This window comes from Myotis daubentonii, chromosome 18 (genome assembly GCF_963259705.1).
Source record: "Myotis daubentonii chromosome 18, mMyoDau2.1, whole genome shotgun sequence".
NCBI lineage: Eukaryota > Metazoa > Chordata > Mammalia > Chiroptera > Vespertilionidae > Myotis > Myotis daubentonii.
This window is the reverse complement of record NC_081857.1, coordinates 19573250-19598977: the sequence shown is the minus strand read 5'-3', so window position 1 is coordinate 19598977 and position 25728 is coordinate 19573250. Positions and strand designations below refer to the sequence as shown.

The 25728-nt window shown below is 49.2% G+C and overlaps 1 protein-coding gene across 2 annotated transcripts in view; it reads left to right on the top strand.

Annotated features, from left to right (window-relative positions):
- LAMC2 (laminin subunit gamma 2) overlaps positions 1 to 25728 on the top strand; it is a 60328-nt gene that overhangs the window by 24135 nt on the left and 10465 nt on the right. For both annotated transcript variants that reach the window (XM_059674576.1, XM_059674575.1), the window contains 15 exons: positions 1949 to 2084; positions 4998 to 5096; positions 8118 to 8254; positions 9064 to 9186; positions 10383 to 10572; positions 13012 to 13124; positions 13745 to 13963; positions 14589 to 14771; positions 15337 to 15582; positions 17863 to 18008; positions 20810 to 20966; positions 21286 to 21491; positions 22578 to 22657; positions 23735 to 23884; positions 24659 to 24803. In XM_059674576.1, the coding sequence (XP_059530559.1) occupies positions 1949 to 2084; positions 4998 to 5096; positions 8118 to 8254; positions 9064 to 9186; positions 10383 to 10572; positions 13012 to 13124; positions 13745 to 13963; positions 14589 to 14771; positions 15337 to 15582; positions 17863 to 18008; positions 20810 to 20966; positions 21286 to 21491; positions 22578 to 22657; positions 23735 to 23884; positions 24659 to 24803 (2330 nt within the window). The remainder of the gene's footprint in view (positions 1 to 1948; positions 2085 to 4997; positions 5097 to 8117; positions 8255 to 9063; positions 9187 to 10382; positions 10573 to 13011; positions 13125 to 13744; positions 13964 to 14588; positions 14772 to 15336; positions 15583 to 17862; positions 18009 to 20809; positions 20967 to 21285; positions 21492 to 22577; positions 22658 to 23734; positions 23885 to 24658; positions 24804 to 25728) is intronic.

Sequence of the window (25728 nt, the reverse complement as noted above, 5' to 3'; positions counted from 1 at the left end):
CCTCTCCTCCAGGCCATCACGTCATGGCGGATTCCTTTCATGGGAGCCTGCTGATCTTTCCCTTCCCAAGCCTCCCTGCAGATTGCTCTAGAGTTGTCTTTCTAAACCACAGGTCTGATAGTTCCCTGTTACCCCCGAATGGACCTTTTATCCTTCTGTTGGCATTCAACTCACTGGTAGCTAGCATGAGCTAATATATATAAAGTGCCTAACTTGGTGTCTTGCATGTCGTGGGTGCTCAAAAATGCACTTTAGACTATTATGACTGAGGTCCCCCAAATCTTCCAAAGTTGACATAGAGCCTTTCATAGACTCTGACTTTAAATGTGGCTAATTTATTTCATGTTCCATGTGTGGCATAAAAGCCTTTATAGGGGTACGGAGCCAATGCCTTTATTGATTTGAATTGTAACTACTAGTGAATTAAACGTTCATAGAAGGATAACAGATTTTATTTTTCTAAAGGAGCAACTGGTTAGTGTTCTGTTGGCTGGCTAGAGAATGGATACCCTAATTACCACAGTGGAGCTACACAGATGATTTTACAGTTCTACCAGCCACAGAAACATTTTAAAGTAGGTGAGGTATACCACTAGCCAGTTCCCACCTCATGGTTTGGCTCCCTCCTACGTGCTTTCACAACAGCCCTGTCTCTTTCTTGGCATATGTGCATCGCTTCAGCGAATTTCTGGGCCCCTTCTCTGTGTTAGGCACTGTGCTGGGTGCTGGAGACGCAGCCGAGAACATGAGCTAACTCATCATAAGTAAGCAGGGCTAAGGACCGGAGTAGGGGTGGGATGGATATTTTAGATATGAGGGTCAGAGAAGATTTCTCTAGAGAAGGAATATTTAATCATGACCTGAGTGCTGAGAATGGGCCAACTTAGGGAAGTTCTGGGGCAACAGCATTCCAGGCTGAGGGAGCAGCAAGTGCAAATGCCCCGAGGAGGGAAGCAGTTTAGCACCTTCTAGGAACAGTGTGAAGAGCTGGGTGCTGGAACTTAGGGAAGGCGGGTAGGAGATGAGGTAAGAGAGGTTTAGTCTTGCAGGCCACGGTACAGAGTTTGCATTTTATCCTGCTGATAGTGGGAAGCCAGAGGAGAACTTAGACAAATAATATCATCTGAATTCCATTCTAGAAAGAGCACTCTGGCTTCTGTATAGAGGCTGGAGTGTAGGGAGGCCAGGATGAGAGGCGGGGTCCAGGTGAACTCGGGTGGCAGAAGGCGAGGTGATGGGTTCCGGAGGTGATGGAGTGGCACGTCTTGTTATCCTGAGCACCCTTGTCTTTCATCACCGCTTCCTCTGAGAGGACTCATTTACAAGGAAGAGCATGTCTATAAAAAGTTAATCACAGGGCAAGGACTCTCGTGTACTAAACTGGGTAAGAGGCATACGTCCTCCATTCCTCTCAAGGAGTGATGCTCCAACGACAAGAATTTCTGCCCCTCCAGGTTGGTAGAGATATTTTTGGTCAAGAGGCCTTTTTGTCCTCTTAAAAAAAAAAATCACACCATTCAAACACTAACCCTTCAAAGACGGCTTTTGCCTGCCAGAAACAGGGGAGAATGTGGCTCACTTCCTCATGCCCACTTGGTCCAGGAGGCCATGCCCATTCACAAATGTCCTCTTTCTGGAGATCTTGAGGATCTGACAGACTTCTTATAAAAAGCAGTGGCTTACACACTACTTCGTGTTGAAAGGAGGCAGATAGATGTACTAAAAACACGTTCAGGAGTAATTTCCACTCATTTCCCGGGAGAAGACATCCTTTGCTGTTAAAACTCTCCCTGGGGGGCAGACGCAAACTCAGACGATGTGGGAATTGCTAGAGGGAGCAGGTGGTGGTGATTTCATAATATTTATTGTCCCCCAGAGTGCTCTCTACCAGCATATAAATTACCTATTTCCTCCTCTTCTTTCCTTTCCCCTACCTTGTCGGTTACAGGGTCTCTTAGCGCTCGCTGTGACAGCTCCGGACGGTGCAGCTGTAAGCCAGGTGTGACAGGAGACAGGTGTGACCGATGTCTGCCAGGCTTCCACACACTCACTGATGCCGGGTGCACCCAAGACCAAAGGCTAATGTAAGTACCCTGCCCACCAGTGCTGCCTCTGCCATGAATAATGACAATTATATTAACCCTTGTGCCCACTTACAGTCCCTGAGCACCTACTGTGTGCCAAGCACTGCTTTGAGAACTTCATGTGGGTTATCTCAACCCTCACAATGACCTTAAGAAGCTGGGATTTCCATTATACTCATGGTAAAGATAAGAAATTGATTCCACGAGAGGTTAAATAAATTGCCCCATGTTCCTGGGGAAGGTGGATGTAATAGTCAAGCCCAGAGTCTTGGCTCAGGAACCCACGTTCCGCACCCTGACAGTTGCCCCCTTTAGATGAACAACGATGGACGTAAGAATCTTCAAATTCCTACCTGGGCCTGTTCCAACCCAGATGAGCTTGGAGTAGAGAACTTTTGTGCATAACTTTAATCTCCATTAGTTTGAAGCAGCTTCTGTCCCTCCTCACATTCTTTGCTGGAAGAAGGTGGAGCATGCATTATAAATCACATATCCAGTCCGCAGAGATGCAGAGCGGGCAGGGCGCTGGGGTGGCTTAGAGGTGGGGGAGCTTGGCAGGGAAGCCATTAGTTCGAAGGCTGCCTGCGGAGGGTTTGTGTCCCCCTTGCCCATAGGAGAAGATCCCTCCAGCCATGCTTGGTCTGCCCCAGTCATCACTCTCCCATGTTCTCTTACCCTCTGGGCCTTTGCATAGATTGTTCTCTTCCAGCCTCTCTGCCCCCTTTTCGATGATCTTCAGAGACCCTTCCTAGGCCCAATCTCCTTTTTGTAACCCTCCTAAAACACAAGTAGATCGTATCACTTCCTGGTTGCAGTCCTCTGTTAGCTCCCTTTCCCACTCAGAATATCCAGACTTCTCATCAAGGCCAGTAGGGCCGTGCGAGTTCCTGCTCCAACCTCAGTCATAGGCTTCCCGACTTCTCACCACTCTCCCCCAGGCTCCCTGCACTCTAGCGCACTAGCCTTCCTTCCCTCCCCGAGGGAGCCAAGTGTATGTGACCTGGGCCTTGGCCTAGAGCACTGCCCTTCCCCACCCCCCACCCCAGCCACACAGAGCTTCCTGGGGCTCCATCCCCACCACATCCATCGCCTCACAGAGGCCTTCCCTGTCCAGTCCCTACTCCTCCGTGTTCTGACTCTGTTATTCTACTTCAAATCTCTCATTTTCTATATGTGCTTGTCTGTGTGTCTCTCTCGCTAGAATCTGAGCCCCATTATGACTCTGTCTTGTTCACTGCTGCATCCCTGTAGGAGGCGGCACATAGAGGGTGTTCCAGCTCGGCTCCAGCTCCACCTGCTTTACTGTCCCTGAGACTCCCAGACAACAGTGGCATTTCCCATGTCCTAGTATCCCCAGTGCTTAGCAGCCAGTAGATGTTGTACAATGTCCATCAAAGGGTCTAGATCAGTGGTTCTCAACCCTCTGGCCCTTTAAATACAGTTCCTCATGGTGTGACCCAACCATAAAATTATTTTCGTTGCTACTTCATCACTGTAGTGTTGCTGCTGTTATGAATCGTCATGTAAATATCTGATAGGCAGGATGGTCTTAGGCGACCCCCGTGAAAGGGTCGTGTGACCGCCAAAGGGGCCGCGACCCACAGGTTGAGAACCGCTGGTCTAGATACATAGTACGGAGGGGCTAAGACAGGGAGGAGACCATGGGAATTAAAGGTGAAGATCGGCAAAGAAATCTTCAGGAAGCCTGACAGGACTTGGCAGCTGGTTGGATGAGGAATGTAAGGGAGAGGAAGGAGTCAAGTTCAAGTCTGGGCAGGATGTGGATGGGCTCATAGGGCAGTCAGAGGAGGAGCAGATCAGCAGAGTACAGGTGACACGTGGGTTCGGACCCATGAGATAACTACATAATTGTGTTCCAAACCGAGTGACAGAGACCCGTGCTTTGACTGTCAGGGACCAGTCACTAGTCAAAGCCCTGGTCTGCACGAGACAAGGAGATTGTGCCAGCGTTAAATAATGAAGAACTTGATTGAGAAAGTCTTGCCAAAAAAAAAAAAAAAAATCAGCCAAACTCAGCAATTCCACTCAAGAGATATGAAAACATATATCTTCACTGAAACTAGTACACACATGTTCAATGGATAAACAAGATATAGAATTCCCACATGATAGGATTTTATTCAGCCCTCGATAAACATCGTACTGATACATGGCATGACATGGATGGACCTTGAAAACATACTAAGTGGAAGAAGCCAGACACAAAAGGCCACATATTGTATGATTCCATTCATAGGAAATGTGCAGAAGAGGCAGGAAGCTGACCAGTGGCTGCCTCGGGCTGGGTAGGAAATGGAGGGGGATTGCTAACAGGCACAGGGCTTCTTTTCAGAGTGAGGAAAATATTCTAAAATTGTGGTGATGGATGTTCGACTCTGAGAAGCTACGAAAAACTATTGAATTGTACACGTTAAACGGGTGAATTACATAGCATGGGAATTATAGCTCAAGAAAATTGTTACCCAAAGAAAGAACTAAATGAATTAAAATAGCAAATAGCTAGAATTAGTCATAATAAAAGCAGATATCATTGAATTAAACAACAGAGAAACAACTTTTTTTTTAATATCAACTGAACCAAACAGTCAACCAAACTAGACAGCTTAGTGATGAGTGTGGCTTACATTCTGGCACAAAGCCCCTCCTCTCTTTAGGGGTTGGTAGCAAACAGGTCATGGACCGGCTGCCACCCAGACCACACTGGAGTAGCCCTGGCATAGACGAATGAGTCTGTAGAGTGTCGGCAGGGCATGAGCACGGACAGGGATAGCCAAGAGAGGCCTCACTGAGGAGAAAAGATTCGCTCAAGTCAGTGACATTGGCTGATGAGCACTTGATCTTTATGTGTAAAGTTGGAAATACATCCCTAACTTTGGTTTTCTTCTTTCCCAGAGACCCCAGGTGTGACTGTGACCCAGCTGGCGTCTCGGGGCCCTGCGACTCAGGCCGCTGTGTCTGCAAGCCGGCCGTCACCGGGGAGCGCTGTGATAGGTTTGTGAACTCGGGCCTATGGACACGGTGGGGGGGGGGGGGGGGGGCGGGGGGGGGGGCCTTGGCCACTAGCATAAATCATCCTCTAGTGCAGTTATGGGAAAGAGACACTTAACAGATGTTGATGACCTTCTTCCTGTCCTCTGTCCTCAAAAACGAAGCTTAAAAAAGAAATTCAGCCCTAACCGGTTGGCTCTGTGGATAGAGCGTCGGCCTACGGGCTAAAGGGTCCCAGGTTCTATTCCGGTCAAGGGCATGTACCTTGGTTGCGAGCACATCCCCAGTAGGGAGTGTGCAGGAGGCAGCTGATCGATGTTTCTCTCTCATTGATGTTTCTAACTCTCTATCCCTCTCCCTTCCTCTTTGTAAAAAATCAATAAAATATATTTAAAAGAAAAAAAAAAGAAATACAACTGAGCCCCCAAATCTTACTGGACTCTATGCGTTAGCTGTGGCTCCTCCTCTTCATTTGCACCACAGTAGAGGCACAGGGCCCCAGTGAGTGTCCTTGCCAACTGGCTCCGAATCCCAGGTGCTCAGCTACCAGGTGGTGTGCAGTGACGAGGTCACATGACTCATCTTGCTCCCAGGAAAGGCCTGACCTAATTAAACACGTTGGGAAAATTCTTGTAAGAGGGAATATCGCAGTGTATGGCCGTATTTAACCATCGTGTGCAGAAAAGGAGCCGCCCAGAGATGGCACGGTGGCTGCATGCACACACATGAACGGGGGAGATGTGAGAGCACGCAGGCCCCATGCCAGGCTTGGGCAGGTGGCCCCGAGAGAAGAGACCCACCCTCAGCTGCTGCGGTAGGACATTCCTGTGTAGACACTGCCCAGACCTAAAGCTCCGTCCTCTCCCCACCTCCTCCACTCAGTCTGAGATTGTGGCGAGCAGAGGGCTGTGGCGAGGCCCCAGTGCTAAAGGCTTCCTTCTCATTTCCTCCCAAGTAAGAGAGCAGTTCTTTGGCACCCTGCCCATCACTCCTACCTGGGCAGAGGCAATGCCAGGCGCATTCCAATCTCCGTTTTCAAGGGGGTTCTTTGCTGCTGAGGTGGGGAGAAGGAATCGCAGCTTCCGAGTTAAAAGAGGAGACACTTTTTGAAAATGTTTTTAATTTCAAAATATAACACAGAAATAGAGAGCCACATAAAACCAATGTTGTCAGCACCACCACCTGTAGGAAATAGACCTCGGCTGAAAATGTGGCATCCCAACGACACCCTCCCTCCTCCCTCCTCCCTCCTCCCTCCTCCCTCCTCCCTCTTCCCTCCTCCCTCCTCCCTCCTCCCTACTCCCTACTCCCTCCTTCCACCTCCCTCCTCTCACCTCCTACCTCCTTCCTCCCTCCTCCCTCCTCCCTCCTCCTTGGAAGTGGCCACTATTCTGACTTCTAGGGTGATCGCTTCCTTACTTTTCTTCATGATTTGTTATGCAAGTGCATCCCTATAAACACTATTAGTTAGTGTTGCCTGATTCATTCACTTTCCTCCCTTTGTCATGCCCTCTCTACCCTTTCTGGACCTCCCTCCCTCCCTCCCTCTCCCTCCCTTACCCTCCCTCCCTCTCCCTCCCTTATCCTCCCTCCCTTCTTGCTTCTTTCCTCCCTTGTTTTTAAATTTCTTTTAATCTACAGGTTTCCTCCATAGAAACCATATGATTTTTTTTTTTAAACCCTTGCCCTATAGAGAAAATGTCATGCTTATGTACTTACAGCTGTTCTCTGAAGCATCACAGCCAACTTGCTTTTCTGGAATTTTGCACAATGAACATACGCCCGACCTATGGTCCAGTGAGTTAGACCACATGGATTAGAAACAAACGTGCTTGAGTTTGCATCTTGCCTCAGCCACTTACCAGCTGAATGAACAGGCTTCTTAACCTCTCTTGGTCTCTTCATCTAAGAAAGTTGGAAATAACAATTGCTATCTCATAGGGTTGTGGTGAGGATTAAATGAGAGAGCACACGTCCGGTGCCTGGCATTTCATTTGAAGTGTTAAATAAATGATACTTGAAACTATCGTTATTTCATGTCCTCCCTAGCTTCCTCTGCCCTCTTCTCTGTGACCCCAGCATCTGGGACTTGTGTGGCAGCTGTGGTCCTCAGAGAAGCCCCTGGACAGCTCGAGCTGGGAGAGAGGTGGAACTCTAGCCCACACTTTGCTTCTGTAGAGAGTCTCTAGCCACCCTTTGTCGTAGCCTCACCTGCCCCTTTCCTCGCTGGGCCAGAGCCCGGGGACAAGGGCAGGGATGCTAGCTAACACCTAGTGCTCTGGTTGGGGGAGGGGGGGGGTCAGTGGGACTAAGTGGGTGCCGGGACTGGAGCATTTGCTTCCCTTTCCTGCGCCCTCCCTCACCCTGTTGTCCCCATTAAGCCCTTACTCCAGGATGAGTCCAGCTCTGCATAGCCCTGCCCTACCCCACCCCATGTTGCCCACATGACCTCCACTCAGTTCCTCACCAAGAATGGGGAAATCACTAAGTTTCCAAACCACCAATTCACACATGATTCTGCTCTACTAGAGGGAGAGAAAGTGAATGTGCCCCATGCTCTGTCACTAGGTGGGGAAGCGGGGAGGGGGGGAGTGGTGGAGGGAGGGCCTATGATGGTCCCCAGGTGGTCTGGGAGTGGGGATGGCATGTATAATTTGTATGTAGCCCCTCTGGGAATGAACATGCCCGGGTGGGAGAGAAAGTAGGGAAGAACAGTCACTATATTCTCTACATGGACTAAGAAATAGCCCATAGCCCTGGCCGGTTTGGCTCAGTGGATAGAGTGTCGGCCTGTGGACTGAAGAGTCCCAGGTTTGATTCTGGTCAAGGGCATGTACCTTGATTGTGGGCACATCCCCAGTGGGGGGTGTGCAGGAGGCAGCTGATCAATGTTTCTCTCTCATTAATGTTTCTGACTCTCTATCCCTCTGCCATTCTCTCTGTAAAAAGTCAATAAAATATATTTTTTTAAAAAAGAGAGAAAGAACCTATAATATTATCCTGACTTCCAAAACGCCCCTGCAGGTGTCGACCAGGGTACTATCACCTGGATGGAGGAAACCCGGAGGGCTGTACCCAGTGTTTTTGCTACGGGCATTCAGCCAGCTGCCACAGCTCTGGGGACTACAGCGTCCACAAAATCACCTCTGCCTTCCATCAGGGTAAAGTCCTCTGTTTTCTAGAACTTCTGTTTTTAACATGTACAGGGCTCTGTGCTGACAGATAACCACATGGCCATCCATAGGACGGGAGTCTGGAGTCACCTTTAGCAACTCTCTTCTAGCTTCTAATGTGCATTATTATTACAGGCCAATCAGGCAGGCTCTGGTATCTTGAAAAAGTTATAACTGAACAAGTTACTCATACCAGCGTATGAATAACTTAAAAGAATCACTGAAAAGAGACCAGGGTTTCATTTCCCTGCATTTCCCATCCCCATCTGTTTCAAAACCACAAAGAATCATTCAGCGGATTGAGTACGGGGGGAGGGGCTCTTATGAGCTCCTTCCTGGAATTCACACTCACTAATCATACTCCTTTCACATACATTAAATGAGTTAATTTATGTGAAATTAGTTCCCAAGCTACAAAGCACCATAAAAATGTGGGGGATCCAGATGATTCCAACTCTGAATTTCCCTTTGAACATCCTGGACCCTCTTTCCTCACTAAGGCCAGACACTGTTTATGTCAATAAAATAATATTCCAAATTACAGGCAGACGAAAACGTGCTCTCTTCCTACAAGAGACACAAAGACTGGAAGTCAGTGCAGCTGTGGGCAGAGCAGATGAGGTTGAGACCCAAGCAGAGAGGAGCCTGGGGAATTTTGAGGACTGGACTGTGAGGGTGGAAATATTAAGAAAACCCCACTTGCTACTCACCGCTAGACTTTTTGGCAAGCACATCTTGCCTTGTTTATCTCAGTCGATGGTGTGTCCGAATGCAGAGTGGTTTTATTTGTCTTCCAGATGTTGACGGCTGGAAGGCTGTCCAAAGAAATGGGTCTCCTGCAAAGCTCCATTGGTCACCCCGCCACCGGGACGTGTTTAGCTCGGCACGACGATCGGACCCTGTCTATTTTGTAGCTCCTGGTATGTACGGCGTTTGTCCTATAGAAGCCAACCTATAAGACTAGGAAGTGAGGTTAGAGGAGCAGAGTTGGAGAAGAGAAACCATGTCCCTTAGTGTTCAGGGCAGCAGTATCCGCAGCCGACGGTTGGGGCTTCAGTCCAATTTGACAAAGTCATGGCACAACAGAGCAGAATGGGTGTCCAGGCGGTCAGACCCTGGGTGAGGGTCTTACTTTAATCAAAGGGGAAGTTTCTAGGTTTCCCACCAAGACAAGATATAAAAGATAGAGGGACTGCAGTCAAAGCCGTGGGCCTGTTGAGAAGCAGATGGAAAAGCAAAAACAAGGCATTTCTCAAAGCTTTAAGCACTTGTAGATTTAAAAATAGTCAGTGGTATAGGAACACTGGATGGCAAAGCTCTGGTGAGAATGCTAATCCTAGTCACATATCCTTAGCTGATATGTGATTCCCAGATGAGTTGTCCTCTTTAACCTTCCAAAGTTCGTGCTCTCAGCTGTTAAATGGGAATTGAAATGCCTGCCTCCAAGTATTATTGCCATCAAATGTAATGGTGTCTGTGAAAGCATTCTGTAAACTCTACAGCAGAGGTGGGGAGCATCCGGCCCGCGGGCCATGTAAGGCCCGTGAAATCATTTGGCCTGGCCCTGTTAAGCCATTAGGGGCGAGTTAATTAAACGTTTGACCAAATATAGCAGGCTAATTTTTAAGTTGATAATTCTGTGGCAGAACAGGATATAAATACCCACATGGCCCGTGGCAGAACAAAGGTTCCCCACCCCTGCTCTGAAGCATTAGGTAACAAATGGCACTATTGCCAGTATACCTGGGATGTTAGCATACTGGCCTGTCACAGGGCCTTGCCATGAATCATCTAATACAGCGGTCACCAACCTTTCGGACCTCATGGACCACCAGTGGTCCACGGACCACCAGTTGGTGACCACTGATCTAATAGATGGAACTTTGTGATAATGAGGCCCTTTTAGCATTTCTGTAACGAATCCATCTTTGTAGCTGACAGCAGTGTGACCGTGTCCAGTGCCGTGAGCTGGCTCTTCCGAAGGGTGGTTTGGGGCAGGGTGGTGGGTGGATAATACAAGCTCCACCAGAAATGGCCAACATTAGTGCAGACTTGCTCCCTAATTTGCTTCTCCAGCTTCACACTGATCTCGATCTCTTCAAATTCTATTTCACAGCCAAATTTCTCGGGAATCAGCAGGTGAGCTATGGGCAAAGCCTGTCTTTTGACTACCGTGTGGACAGGGGCGGCAGACACCCATCTGCCCACGACGTGATCCTGGAAGGTGCCGGTCTCCGGATCACAGCTCCCTTGATGCCGCTTGGCAAGACACTGCCTTGTGGGATCACCAAGACTTACACATTCAGGTAAGAAGAGAGACTACCAGTGGGTCCAATAGAACAAGCTGCGATTGCAGTCAAGTTCCTTCCTTCATTCACTCAATCATCATTTGTTCATTCAACAAGCTTTTCTAAGCACCTTTTATGTACCAGCCATGGTGTTATGTGCTGAGACAGGACATGACTCCCGCCCTCAAGCCTCTCACAGGCTAATGGGAGAGGAAAATAAACAAATGGTTACAGTGAAGCTTATAAGATAGATAAGGTGGACACGGGTTTTGAACACACACAGGCAAAACCAACTCACACTGGAGCGATCAAGGAAAGAGCCTCAAGAAGATGTGACAGTGAAGAGAAGCTCTCCAAGGAAAGAAAAGGGGAAAGTTAACAAGGCAGAGAAAAATATGCTTGTGGGAGGTTGTGATTTAGGGAACTCCAAGTAGTTACGCACGAGTGGAGCGTGGAGTGGGGGAGAGGAACACACTGAGAAGTGAGGTCAGAGAAAGAGGTGGGAGGACACAGCCCTGTGTCTCTCTAAGGGGGTTGCTCGTTCTCCTGCGGATTGGGAGTTTTGAATGGTGGGTACAGAGAGGTTGGGGAAAGGAGCTGTGCCTTCTAAATGCTCAGTATTGATTAGAAGCTTGGAAATCAAGACGAAGAAATATGGTCTTTGTCCTCCAAGAGTTCACGGTCTAGTACAGTGATGGCGAACCTATGACACTCATTTTTTTGGTTGATTTTTCTTTGTTAAATGGCATTTAAATATATAAAATAAATATCAAAAATATAAGTCTTTGTTTTACTATGGTTGCAAAGATCAAAAAATTTCTATATGTGACACGGCGCCAGAGTTAAGTTAGGTTTTTTCAAAATGCTGACACGCAGAGCTCAAAAGGTTCGCCATCACTGGTCTAGTAGAATATATTAACATGTCAACAAGCAAACATAGTACAGTACAAAAATTGCTTCAGCGGTGTGCATGCTCATGGGGACTTGGGAGGAGAGGAAAGAGTGCCCAGTTCTGCCTGGAGGAGTCACAGAAAGCTTTGCGGAGGAGGCAGCATGTGGGCTGAGGACAGAAAGAAGGGCAGGACTTTCCCAGGGACAAAACCAAGACAACTGTGCATGTCGATGTAGGTGAGGGTGTGGCAGGGCATCATACAGGGGGAATTGGCAAGAGCTATTTGTGGTTGCTACACCGCATGTATAAGGGAGGTGGACAGAGAAGGTTGAAAAGACTGGGAAAGGACCCACAGGGTGGTCCTTGTATGTCATGCCAAGGTGCTGAGGTCTTGTCCATGCCTGTAAGATAATGAAAGCTTACTGAGACACTGGAGGTCAAGAAGTGGTATGATCAGGTGTGAAGGCTGGTGCAAATACCATGTGGAGGATACTTCAGGTGGGGTCCTTAACTGGACCATCCGAACACACGCACAGTGGTTCAAGCGGCAGTTGCTGGAGGCCTAACACAGGGCAGTGGTAAGCGAAATGGAGTTAGAAGGCCCACAGCACACACAGTGTGTGCTTAATTAACGGAGTGCAGCTTATGCCAGTGGTACACACACAGCCCTCCCACCTGAATTACCCAGTCCCACCTTCTCAGCCTGGGGTACTTTGCTCTCTCAGATTCAGCTTACAGGGTTTTCCTTCGTGTGAGCCTTCCGGAATCCCAGGTGAAGTGACAGTCACCTTGTGGGTTCCCATGGCAGCCTGTGCCTGCATGTGCTATAGCACTCGCTGCATTGTGTCATAATTATTCACCTACGACTCCCCTGGCCGGTGCTGACACCTCACCCCAGTGTCTCTGAGTCTTCCATCCTAACACAGCTTCTGGCCCCAACCAGGTGCACAGTGAACTTTGTTTAACCAGTCAGTGAATGAAACAAAAGGGTCGGGGTTGTTCCTGGGAGCGCAAGTCCAGGAAACAAACAAACAAACAAATAAATAAAACCTGAAAAAGAATAGTTCAGGGGCTGGCGATATGATGGATTGAGGCACTATGATGCCTAATTAGGACGCATGAGATGTAGAAGGTGGAAACTAACTTTCTGAAATGTGCTCAGATAAATTATTTAAACAACAACAACAAAAAATGAATGGTAGCTCTTGGGGATCTGAGTTGGGGATCAGAACCTCTTGAACCCAGAGATGCTTCTAATATTGGGTTTTGCATGACCAAGAATAGAAAGTGGTCTCTGAGGACTTGGGCCAGCACTGGATGCCAGGAACCCTGGAGCTTGCTTCCTACACTGGATTCCCCCCCATCCCGTCCTGTGGGGCCTGCTTCCCACGGAGTGAGAAAGCCCCAGGTTACGCCGACAAGGACATGGCTGCTGGTCTTTTGCCTCTTCTCTGAGCAGGGCTGTGAAGGGCTTGGCTGTTCCTGGGCATAATTAGTAGCAGGTGTACAAATGACAAGGCTTGAAAAGAGTTGGATCGTTAAGCCTGTGGTTTTAAACCCTGCAGATTAAATGAACATCCAAGCAGTAACTGGAGCCCCCAGCTGAGTTACTTTGAGTACCGGCGGCTACTGCGGAACCTCACAGCCCTCTGGATCCGAGCTACCTACGGCGACTACAGTAAGTGACGGGGAGCAACGGAGTTCCCTCCCCTCCGGTTTTCCTTCCATTTGCTTCAGCGCGCTAACGTTCAGCCACCCAAGCAAGTAGATAAACTGCCCCGTGGTTTCAGCGTAGGGTCCCTGCGTTGAATTTTTCAATTCTAGAAAAAGTCATTAAAAAGGAATGTTTCTCTCAAAACATGGAAGAGTGAATGGTGCTTCCTTGCTTAAAAGAGTCTCTGGATTTAGAAGGAAGCTGGTGATTGGAAGACAGTCACACTGAGTCTTTACTGTGTGCCAGGCACATGATACCATATATGTTGTCTCATCTAATTTTCACAGCAAACATGGGCAGTAGATCGCACTGTTACTTCCACAGTGGAGCAGACACATTCATGCAAAGGTTATGTGACTCACACAGCCTGTGAGGGGGGAGCCAGAATTTAAACTCTGACTCTTCTGACCCCAGAGCCTGTGTGCTCCGTCATGACGGACGGCTATGCCTCCACGCATGGCGGAGTGAGTGAACACCACCTATGACAGTGAGTTAGGAAAGATCAAACCCAAAGAGAGGCCCGCCTGTCTATCTTTATTCAGGCCTCGCCGCCTGCTCTGTCTAACCTGTTCTCTCCACTGCAGGCACTGGCTACCTGGACAACGTGACCCTGATTTCGGCCCGCCCCGTCTCCGGAGCCCCCGCACCCTGGGTTGAACAATGTGTCTGTCCTGTTGGGTACAAGGGGCAGTTCTGCCAGGATTGTGCTTCTGGCTACAAAAGAGATTCACCCAGACTGGGACCTTTTGGCACCTGTATTCCATGTAACTGCCAAGGGGGCGGGGCCTGCGACCCGGACACAGGTGAGTGAAATGAACTCCTGGACCAGGGGGCTGGGTGCAGCCAGGCGACTGGGGTCTCCCGCGGATGAGCTAGGACTGTGTGAGAAAGCCTGCGCCTGAACTCATTTCAGAGATGGAAAAGGATTAAGGAAAGCCGGGCTGGAGTCTGGGAAGATGGACACCCAATCCTTTTCACTGTGGAAATGCCACCAGGTTGTGGGAAAGGTGCTAGGTTACAGGAAATGGCTGTCCTGGTTCAGCGCTGGGGGTGGGCGGGGAGTTGGTGTCGAGTTGCAAGAATTATCTGGGGAGATCAAAGGCAGTGCCAAGGCCTGGATGAATGTTGGGACAGGACACGTGGTGTCAGGCAGGGGGAGGGGGCCGGGGCACAGTGTGAAGCTGAGGAGAGGAGAGGAAGTGCATGTCTACTCCGCATGGGAGAGGGAGGGTGAGATGCAGGTGCTCGGCCATGTTTAGAGTTGGTACAGGGCAAAGGTGAACGCCAGTGCTCCGGCGCGTGGAAGAAAGCTTCAGAAAGGAAGGCATTGGGTTACTAAGCCCTGACCCCCGACATCACCCGAATTGCAGGAAGTGTAGAGTTTTACCCTGCTCATGTCTACGTCTCCATTCTTCCTCTGCCTCCCAGGGGACTGCTACTCAGGGGATGAAAATCCTGACATCGGGTGTGCCGACTGCCCCCTGGGCTTCTACAATGATCCGCACGACCCCCGAAGCTGCAAGCCGTGCCCCTGTCGCAACGGGTTCAGCTGCTCCGTGATGCCCGAGACAGAGGAGGTCGTGTGCAATAACTGCCCCCTCGGGGTCACGGGTAAGGCCCGCGCCACCTGTTCTGATGCCGTAAATTTGAGGACCGAGCTTCTATTCCAAGGGATTTCTAGGGAATTATAATTACTAAATGGGCTCATTCTAAAGATACGACGATTTCGATGCCCGAGAGGTGAAGTGGGTTGAGGAAGGGCTGGGTGTACAGGGAGGGAACATCTGAGCTGTCTGAGGAGGTTTGTAATTAGGAGATGAAGTGTTCAGACAAAAGACATGCTTTGGCTCGGTTTTTAAAAGTGAACCAAGGTAGAGAAGGAAAACGGAGTGACCTTGGAAATGTCACGTCTGCCGTCGGTCAGTCTGAAAGGAGAGTTCATTTGTCAGCAGCAGCCTTGAGAGTATTGCTCCAAGCCCGCCTCGCCCCACCATCCTGTTCCCTGGAGAGCAAGAGCCAACCCCTCACCAGGGCCTGCTCCTGAGGCTGTCGTTCTGGGGTTGGGGGGGGGGGGCGGGCGGGCAAGCTTCTCTAGATGCCACGAGTACTTCCTGCCTCTGAGTCTGGTCTCGCTGCCGATGGATGACCCCCTGGGCTTGTCCATTGTTCCTTCCAGGTGCCCGCTGCGAGCTCTGCGCCGAGGGCTACTTCGGGGACCCCTTTGGGGAGCGTAGCCCAATGAGGCCTTGTCAGCCCTGTCAGTGTAACAACAACGTGGACCCCAGCGCCTCCGGGAACTGTGACCGCCTGACGGGCAGGTGTCTCAAGTGCATCCACAACACAGCCGGCGCCCACTGCGACCAGTGCAAAGCAGGCTACTTCGGGGACCCCTTGGCTCCCAACCCAGCGGACAAGTGTCGAGGTAGGAATGTGTCTCCAGGCAGGTGTGTGTGTGTGTACACGCAAGCTTGCTGGTATGTACACATGTAAGAACGTGCTACTCGGCCAGGCCAGCAGCAGGTCGGATTGCGATGCTACTTCGGTTTCTCGGACCAGCTGGCCCATGAACAGCCCAGACCCGTCGCCTGCCGGGCCTTGGACCAGTTCCCCTGCAGCGGGGCTGGAGCACAGAGCTGGCGGGCGTCGAATGGGTAAAGCCGGGGAGGAGAAGTGAACAAGGTCAGGTTTACATTCCTAAGTGGAAGAGGAGATAACGTGGGGCCCCAGGCTCTGCCCAGTCCCAAGGCTGGTGGGCAGGGAAGTGGCTGCCCCACCTGTTACCGGACAGGAATAAATGCCTGACCACTGAGCCTGAACAAGCTGAGGCGGGGCGAGGAGTGGGCGGTGAAGTAGTTTGAGACCCTCTCGGGAAGTCGGTGTCATTGATGTGTAGAAAGGCAACGGTCAAAACGTCTCCTAAAGAGACGCGGCTTCCAAGCAGCAGCTGTCTGAGGTGTCCTACAGACAGAGCGTGGATGTGCCGCCCGGGCCTCTTGGCTCAGCCCTCCTGTCCCGCCTCTGCACAGGTGACATTCCAGAGGCAAGTTCAATCCCAGGAGCTGGCCTCACCACGGACTCACCCCTTGGTCGCAAGGGTCTCAGACCAGGCCTGGTGCCCAGAACTTAGGAGCTTGCTTGTCACAAGGCCCAGAGTGGCTCTGGAGGCCCAGATTGGAGGACACCTGATTCTCCAGGCGTCTGCAGGAGCCCAGAGCCTCCCACTGACACCAGAGTGTCCACCCTGGAAATGCCCGAGGACCTCCGTGCAACCTGGGCTTGCAACCCGGGGTTTCTACCCAGGGACACGAATCCTACCTGCCCTGACCCCAACCTGTGGGTTTGCTGTGATGTGCTAGAAAGTACCCCACGGTGGGAAAAGCCTACATGGCATTGGCACTACTGAGTTCAAGTCCAGCTTTTTAACATACCTACTGTAGTATTCTGATTCTACCAGTTAATTTCTTTGAGCTTCAGTTTCCTCATATGGATGAATAATATTTAACTCAAAGTGGTTGCAAAGATAAGATAGCATAGAGAAAGTATACTGTAAACTAGATAATTCTAGTTATAAGAGGCTATTAATAGGCATTTCACTGGCTTTAGACCATACATTTCTTCACTCAGCTATCTTTTGTGAAGCACTTACCAGGTCCCTCCAGCATCCGGCACCTGGAGCTTGATCCTAAGGTTGTAATGATGAGTAAGTCAGTCCCAGCTCCCAAAGAGCTCATATGCTAATAAGGAAGATACAAATATGTAAGCAAATAATGACAGTACAGTAAGATATGTGATTATTACTACACTAGAGGCCCGATGCACAAAATTCGTGCAAGAGTAGGCCTTCCTTCCCCCGGCTGCCAGCACCAGCTTCCCTCCGGCATCCAGCACCTGAGATTCAGGCTTCCCTCTGGCCACCGGCAGGCACCCAGGACCCAGGCTTCCCTTGCAGCCCCGGCTTTGTCTACAAAGTTGTCTGGAAGGACGTCCAGTCTAATTAGCACATTATGCTTTTATTATTATAGATACCGAGTATTTTGTGAGCACTGAACATAGAGCAGCCCAGGGAATCACTGTACCTCCATTAGAATGATGTCTCACCTTCCATTATATCCTCAGCCTTGAGAATAGAATGTGGCACATAGTAGGTGCACAATTAATTTGACCGACTGATTAAAGGTATTACTTTCTTACTGCATTTCATACATCAAAGGCAGCAGGACAGAAGGAAAAGGGCATTGGCTCTTTTCAAGTTCTCCTTCGAGCTGGCCATTTACTTGCTGTGTGACCTTGAACAAGTTACTTAACCTCTCTGAGCTCATATTCCTCATCTGTAAAATAGAAGAAGTCAACATCTGGCACAGATTAGTCCCAGAAGAAATGCTATTCACCTTGTGAGCAAAGTCAGAGTGCCTGCTGAATCTCCAACAGGCTTACAAGATAACAGGAGGGAAAAATAAGTGCCACTAGAAGGGATGGGCTGTTGTAATATTTCTTCACCCCCCCACACAGCAAACAAACTTGCCAGATGACTCCTGGAACCTAACTGTATTAGGAATGTGCTTAGATCCATAGCCAAGAGATGCATCTCACCCAGTGTGAATCAATGACACAGTATGAATGCTGACTTGATCTTCCTTTTACTTTGCTATACCTCCAGTCTCTGGATTTAGCTTGATAGGAATGGTTTGTCTTTTGTCTCTAGCTTGCAACTGTAACCCAATGGGCTCTGAGCCTGTGGAGTGTCGAAGCGATGGCAGCTGCATTTGTAAGCCAGGATTTGGTGGCCCCAACTGTGAGCACGCAGCATTAACCAACTGCCCAGCTTGCTATGATCAAGTGAAGATTCAGGTAAGCATGCTAACGCCCCCCTCACCTCATGAGTAAAGTCTTTCAGTGTCTACTGGGTGGTTCTGCCATAGCTCTAGGACCCTCCTGGTCTCCTTGGGGGGTGGAGGGAAGGGTTACTATTTTTTCTCTAAAAATTACTGTATTAAAAAATTCTTTATAACAGTAATAACACTTCTGATTTATGTTCTTCCATGTGTCATTTGAAAACCCCTTTTGTAGATATCCGTCTCATTTGGTATTTGTGATAGCTTAGTTAAGTTGGGAGAAAAAGCATTCTGACCTCAGTTTTCATTGAGAAAACAGTCTCAAAAAAATGTGCAGCCTTTTGAAGTCACACGACCACGTGGACCTGGGAATCCCACCCATGCCCCTGACTTTGAGTTCAGTGATTTTCCCACTATAATATGCCACTTCCTAGGATTTTTTCCCCAAGAGCTGTCCTTGTAAGGCAAATGAAGAAAAACATAAACACACAAAAGATATGAGGAGTCCAGAAGGTCTCAAGGCTGTCCAAACAGAGATGGCTTTCAGAAATGTCTCATTTATATTCCAGAGAAGAATGCAATTGATGTTGTTGTTAATTATTAAATAACTAGGGGCCCGGTGCACGAAATTCGTGCACTGGGTGTGTGTGGAGGGGGGGGAGTGTCCCTCAGCCCAGCCTGCCCCCTCTCACATACTGGGAGCTCTCAGGCGTTGACCCCCATCACCCTCCAATCGCAGGATCGGCCCCTTGCCCAGGCCTGACACCTCTGACAGAGGTGTCAGGCCTGGGCAGGGGACCCTCATTTTCCCCCATCACTGGTTCTGCCCCCAGCCCAGGCCTGATGCCTCTGGCCCAGGCGTCTGGCCCGGGCAGCGGGGACTCCCAGACCCCTCCGATTGCTGGCTCTGCCCCTTGCCCAGGCCTGATGCCTCAGCCAGAGGCGTAGACCCCCATCACCCTCTGATCACCTGATCAGCCCCTTGCCCAGGCCTGACACCTCCACCAGAGGTGTCAGGCTTGGACAGGGGACCCCCATCGCCCCCCAATCACTGGCTCTGGCCCCCGCCCAGGCCTGAGGCCTCTGGCCCAGGAATCATGCCTGGGCAGGGGACCCCCATCTCCCTCTGATCGCTTGCTCCACCCCCTGCCCAAGCCTGACGCCTCTGACCCAGGCTTCAGGCCTGGGCAAGGGGACCATCATATCCCCCCAATCCCCGGCTCAGCCCCCACCCAGGCCTGATGCCTCTGGCCCAGGCATCAGCCCTGGGCAGTGGACCCCCAGCCCCCCACCCAGGCCTGATGCCTCGGCCAGAGGAGTTGACCCTCATCACCCTCCGATCACCAATCACCGGATCGGCCCCTTGACCAGGCCTGAGGCCTCTGGCAGAGGTGTCAGGCCTGGGCAGGGGACCCCCAGCTCCCCGCGGTTGCAGGCTCCACCCCTGCCCAGGCCTAACGCCTCTGGCCTAGGCGTCCGGCCCGGGCAGCGGGGACCCGCAGCTGCAGCGGCCCCGCGATCGTGGGCTCCGCTTTAGGCCCAGGCAAGGGACCCCTAGCTCCCGGGACTGCCAGCTTCGACTGTGCCCAGCTCCCATCGCTGGCTCCACCCCTACTTCCTGCTATCACTGGCCAGGGCGGCAAAGGCGCCTGATTCTCCAATCATGGCTGGGGGGCAGGGCAAAGGTGGCCCCAGGGCCGCCTTTGCCCTGCCCCCCAGCTCTTAGCTCCCCCCTGGGTTTCCGATCACTGTCAGTGGCAGGGGGCTTCTTCCTGCTTTCCCTCTCGCCTCCCTGCATTGTGCCTACATATGCAAATTAACCGCCATCTTGTTGGCAGTTAACTGCCAATCATAGTTGGCAGTTAATTTGCATATAGCCCTGATTAGCCAATGAAAAGGGTATCGTCGTACGCCAATTACCATTTTTCTCTTTTATTAGTGTAGATATCTTACTGGAATGAGGGGTGGGGGAAGAAGGAGCCCAAATAGAACCCTAAATGTAGGACAAACTCAACCTGTTTTTCTAAAATATATTTTTGCCGAAACCGGTTTGGCTCAGTGGATAGAGCGTCGGCCTGCGGACTGAAAGGTTCCAGGTTCGATTCCAGTCAAGGGCATGTACCTGGGTTGCGGGCACATCCCCAATAGGAGATGTGCAGAAGGCAGCTCATCGATGTTTCTCTCTCATCGATGTTTCTAACTCTCTATCTCTCTCCCTTCCTCTCTGTAAAAAATCAATAAAATATATTTAAAAAAAGAGAACATCCCTCTCTAAAAACTTAAAAAAATAAATATATATATATATATTTTTTTTTATTGATGTCAGAGAGGAAGGGAAAGGGAGGGAGAGAAAGATAGAACATCAGTGATGAGAGAGAATCATTGATCGGTTGCTTCCTGCGCACCCCACACTGGGGATTGAGCCTGAAACCTGGGAATCGAACCATGAACTCCTGGTTTATAGGCTGATGCTCAAACACTGAGCCACACAGGCCGGGCAGCCTGTTTTAAAATTTGCGTATTCAACCACCCCTCTATAGCAATTTCTTTGTTCCAGGCACTGTTCTTAGCACCATAGAAATATTGAGTCCAAGTAATAACTCTATGAGATATTATTATTATCCCCATTTATGGGGAAAGAAGTGACATGCCCAAGGTCACAGAGCTAGTGAGCAGTGGGGCCGAGAGTCCAGGCCTACAGTCTGAACTTTGGACCACCGTGGCCTGCTATGCATTTCTGGGCCTTCAGCTTTTATCCCCTGGATACCTGGTGTCTGACCATGATGTGTTCTGATCCTCTTCCCTGTGTGGTTTCAGATGGATCAGTTTGTGCAGCAGCTCCAGAGCCTGGAGGACCTGATTTCGAAGGCTCAGAGCGGTGGAGGAGGAGCACCCAACGCGGAGCTGGAAGGCAGGATGCAGCAGGCTGAGCAGGCCCTTCGGGACATGCTGAGAGAAGCCCAGATTTCACAAGGTGATGGAGGCCACTTCCCCTTCAGACAGGAGAGAATGCATAGTCCTAGAAAGCATTGCCACCTGAGGTCTCAGACTCTTCTCTGGGTACCAGTTCAGCAGGTATCGCTGCCCAGCCCTTATGGAGGGGCAAGGACTGTCTGTGACATTCTCCTGGGAAATGAATGGTGGAGATAAAAGAGCAGTTGCATGCATTCATCTATTGAGTTTGCACCAACTTGCCATAGGCCAGCCGAAATCCCCTTGTCAGCCCTCTAGAATCATTGATCACCATGCTGACGTCAAAAAAGCTCATCCTCCCTTTCCTTGTTGCTGTCCAGAGGCCATGCGGTCTCTCAGCCTCCGGTTGGACAAGGCAAGGAGCCAAGAAAATACCTACCGGAACCGCCTGGATGAGCTCAAGATGACGGTGGAGAGGTTTCAGGCCCTGGGCAGTCAGTATCAGAATCGAGTTCAGGACACCCGGAGGCTCATCACTCAGATGCGCCTGAGCGTGGAGGAGAGCGGGTCTTCTCTGCGCAGCACGGTAGGTGGTGCTGGCTGAGGGTGCTGAGACCTGGCTGTGTCGGGGACCCGTCCGCAGGCATCACTGGCTCACTGGCTGTTTCTTGGGTTTCCTCGTCCATCGGGCAGAGAGTTGGACTTCTGTCCCTTGAAACAGTCACACCTGATTTTGGGTTCTTTAGCGTCCTCCCCTCCCCCATGTCCCATTTTACTGCGCTATGTTACTCTCCCTGATTCATTTCCTGCTAACCATGTCTTCCTCTTGGGCCTGTCTCTTCTCCCTTCTCTCTCCCTGTCTTCTAGCTTGTTAGCTCCCAGAGGGCAGGATCTGGGTTCATATTCACATTCTCAGGCCCCTAGCACAGTGTGTGGCTGTGATGTTTGCTGCAGGAATGAATGAAGAAACAACCGAAAGAACAAATGCAAAGTAAAGGAAGGAGGGCATGGAAACATGGTCCTGAAAATGGGAAATAAAAATCGTGGCTAGTGGGGCTGGGTGGAGGTGAAAGAGGGTATATGAGGGGTAAATGGTGATGGGGGAAAATTTTAAAAATAAGGTAAAGGGAAAAAATGGTCAGTATGATTGTCTTGATGTAGTTTATAGTATGGTAGGAGGGAGAAATTTGAATGAGCACTCTTCTATTTCAGAATAAAGAAGGGAAAGTGGCAGTTATATAAGTGGGTGGGTGGAAGATGAATAAAGGAAATTAGAAGACAATCAGATTATTATACTGAGGAAAATTTATTGTAGAAAATTTAGAAAATAAATAACCCCTCCCCCTGTAATCCCATTACTAAGAAATAACCACCATTATAACTTGATATATAGTCTACTGGACTTTGAATACATATGAAAATATAAACATATGTATATTTTTAATGCATCTCTACCTATCCAGATTTATTTTGAACACAAATTTCAACATTATTCTTACTGTTTCTTCTTTTTACTTCTTTTTAATTGTAATGACCATGGTCACTTGGGACTCTGTGTTGCCTGGTGTAGAATGCCGTGTGGCTAATGACAAGTGGTTCTGCCAGGAAGATGCGAACTTGGTTAGGCTTCATGACCAAGGGCAAATCCTTAACCGATATTCCTTTTTCACAGAACATCCCATCCCCAGACCACTACGTGGGACCAAATGACTTTAAAAGTCTGGCTCAGGAGGCCATGAGATTGGCAAACAGGTGAGCATGATCAGAGGGCACCCCTGCTTCAGACCATCTCCGCCAGGCCAGACTTGAGCAACACTGCAGGGCGTTCCCTCCCCAAGCACCATATTCGTAACCTCTGGGCTCATTTTTTAACCACTTCCCTTGATAAGTTGGTGGCCACTAGACATGGTCATTTGGCAGAAGTTGGGGGTCAGGGTGTTCCCGGATTTTTCTGTGACTCACGACATGGCTTTGGTGTGTGTCAGATGTGAGTCCTTGGGCCCCAAGAAATGAATCCGCCCTTGGAAAAGAACACGCTGCAGCTTTGAGGGACTCCCAGGCTCCCACAGCGAGCCTGGGAACAAGGAGCATGAGCCTCTGCCAGCCTGGGGGTGGGGGGCAGGGAGGTGCTGAGTCTGCAGAGGAGGCCTTCCCCCTGAACAGCAGCTCTGCTGGGCCCCCATGACCTCAGGCAGCTCCTCCCTCCTGCCTGCCTGTGCCGCCATGTTGCAGAGGTTTGCCCAGAGCCCCCTGCTCAGCAGGGTAGCGTGTTCTGCTGATCCCACATGGGATTCAGTCTGCACAGGGGACTGGCTTGGGGTTTTGTAGCATGAGCTGCCTCAGAGTTTGTTTTTGTCGTTTTCCAAAACCAGGAGGACAAAAGCATGTGGGGGACTTTCACTGATTGGTTTTGTCCCCCCTGGTGATGGCCCAGTTTAGAGTTGTAGCATGTGAGTAAGAGGTTACATCCTAAATGAAATAGACACAGGGTTTTTGTGTTTTTGTTTGGTTTTCCCCCTGCAGAAAACAGCTTATACATGCAATATTTTATCCCCTCACTACTGCTCCCAGCCATCCTGAGCCCCACCCCAGGCCTCTCCTGGGTTTGCCATAAATGGAAAAGATCACCCAAAAGTCGATGACACGAGGCTACTCCTGCAGAACACCTCCTGTTTCTTGACAGTCCCTCTAATTCCACCTAACTGGGTCAATTCTGTTTGGCATTTCTAGCCAAACCAGTTCCCGGGCTCCTCTCCCTTCATTTAAATAAAGGGCCTCAAGGAGGCTCTTGCTATGAAAACCCAAATTATTCATTTTTAATTCTTTCAGCCATGAGGAGTCAGCCAGGAACATGGAGCAACTGGCAAGGGAAACTGAAGATTATTCCAAACAAGCTCTGTCACTGGCGCGAAAGGCTTTTCGGGAAGGAGGCGGCAGCGGCAGCCTGGACGGCTCCGTGGTGCAAGGGCTTGTGGGAAAGTATGTTTCAGCGGGTCCTCACGGGACCAATGTCATCTGCAATGTTGGGGCATAATGCAAACTATGTTTCTTTAAAAAATATATTTATATTAAGAGGGACAAGAGAATGAAAGGCTTACTTTAGAGCAAAACAGATACCTTTAAGGCTGGAGGAAGAAAAAGTTGTTGGTTAATCTAAGTAAAATTTGTGTTTTGCTTGAGATATTGCATGCTTGGAGATATGGCCACCCTCTGAGGTGATTAAAGGATGTGAGTAAATCCACCTAGTGGAATGGAGGATATAACAATAATATATTTGTATTATCAAGAATTGGGAAACACCGTGGCTAGTTTGGCTCATCGGCCTACAGACTGAAGGGTCCTGGATTCGATTCCTGTCGAGGGCACATGCCTGGGTTGTGGGCTTGATTGCCAGTAGGGGGCGTGCAGAAGGCAGCTGGTCAATGATTCTCATCATTGATGTTTCTATCACTCTCCCTTTCTCTCTGAAATCAATAAAAATACATTTAAAAATAAATAAGAGATTCATATATGTGTTCATGTACAAAAAATGACTTAAAAAAAAGAATTGGGAAATGGGTTGAATTGTCCTTAGCCAATCTATATCAATTTTAAGGCTTGTGTTTAGATGGTAGAGGAGCACATATTTGATACATAACCTCATTTGGCATTCATGGTCATTCCAATCACATACTTTTAAGACAACACGATGGGTTTTTGCTTTTAATAAAAAGAGTGAATTCTCACAAACTCCTCTCTCTTTCCCCTTTGTAGACTGGAGAAAACGAAGTCTCTGGCTCAGCAGTTGTCCAGGGAAGCCACTGAAACTGACATCGAAGCAGATAAGTCTTATCAACATAGTCTCCGCCTTCTCAATTCCATGTCTCAGCTCCAGGGAGTCACTGATCCGTCCTTGCAGGTAAGGACAGCTCACCTGTGCGCTGATGAGCGGAAGCCCTGCTGTTTTCTTCTCTGGGGGGTGGTTCCATCATATCATTCAGTCATTCAGTTTGGTGTCAATACTGACCTTTCTTGCTTAGGTTAGGAGGAGTATGTATCTTTCTCATTATCCATGTCCTTGTTCTTTAATCCCAATCTTGGTATTTGAAAAGGCCTCGGCTCACATCCTGAACCAATTTATGGATAAAGGTTTTATATCTCTTCCCTACTTTGGGGGACTGTTGAAAACTGGGATATTATTACAGATAAAATTTGATACTTAAATTTAGGTGAAATCTATAATACTATGTATAGCCACTCAAAAGACATGTGTTCTGTTCACAGTTTTTGTTATTTCTGTCATCAATTCCAAACTTAGATTAAGAAGATTTGGCTTTCTACCTACCACAAAAAGCAGTCTAAATGCTTCCCACAAAAATGTTCCCATATATGTGTGTGTGTGATAAAACATGAAATATAATGAAAACAGACACAAAACCTCTTTGAGGATGGTGGTATGGGTGGAAAAGGGGAAGGGGATTAAGAAGTACAAACTTACAACTAGAAAGTAAGTCATAAGGATGTGACATACATCATAGGGAATATAATCGAATATCCTCATAGCAATGTATGGCGACAGATGATTAATAGACATATTATGGTGATCACTTTTTAGGAATCACTATGGTGTACACTTGACACTAATATAATATTATATGTCAACTACAATTAACAATAAGTTTTAAAAAGAGGACCTGTTTGATGCCTGGGGCGCGGGGGGCGGGGGGGGGGGAGGCCTGCTTTGGCATTGTGCTTGTTAGACTTTGGGTCCATGTTATTGTTGTTTTCAAACAATGATGGCCGGTCCTAAGAAGACGGGTGTGGTAACTGATGAGCAGAGAGTT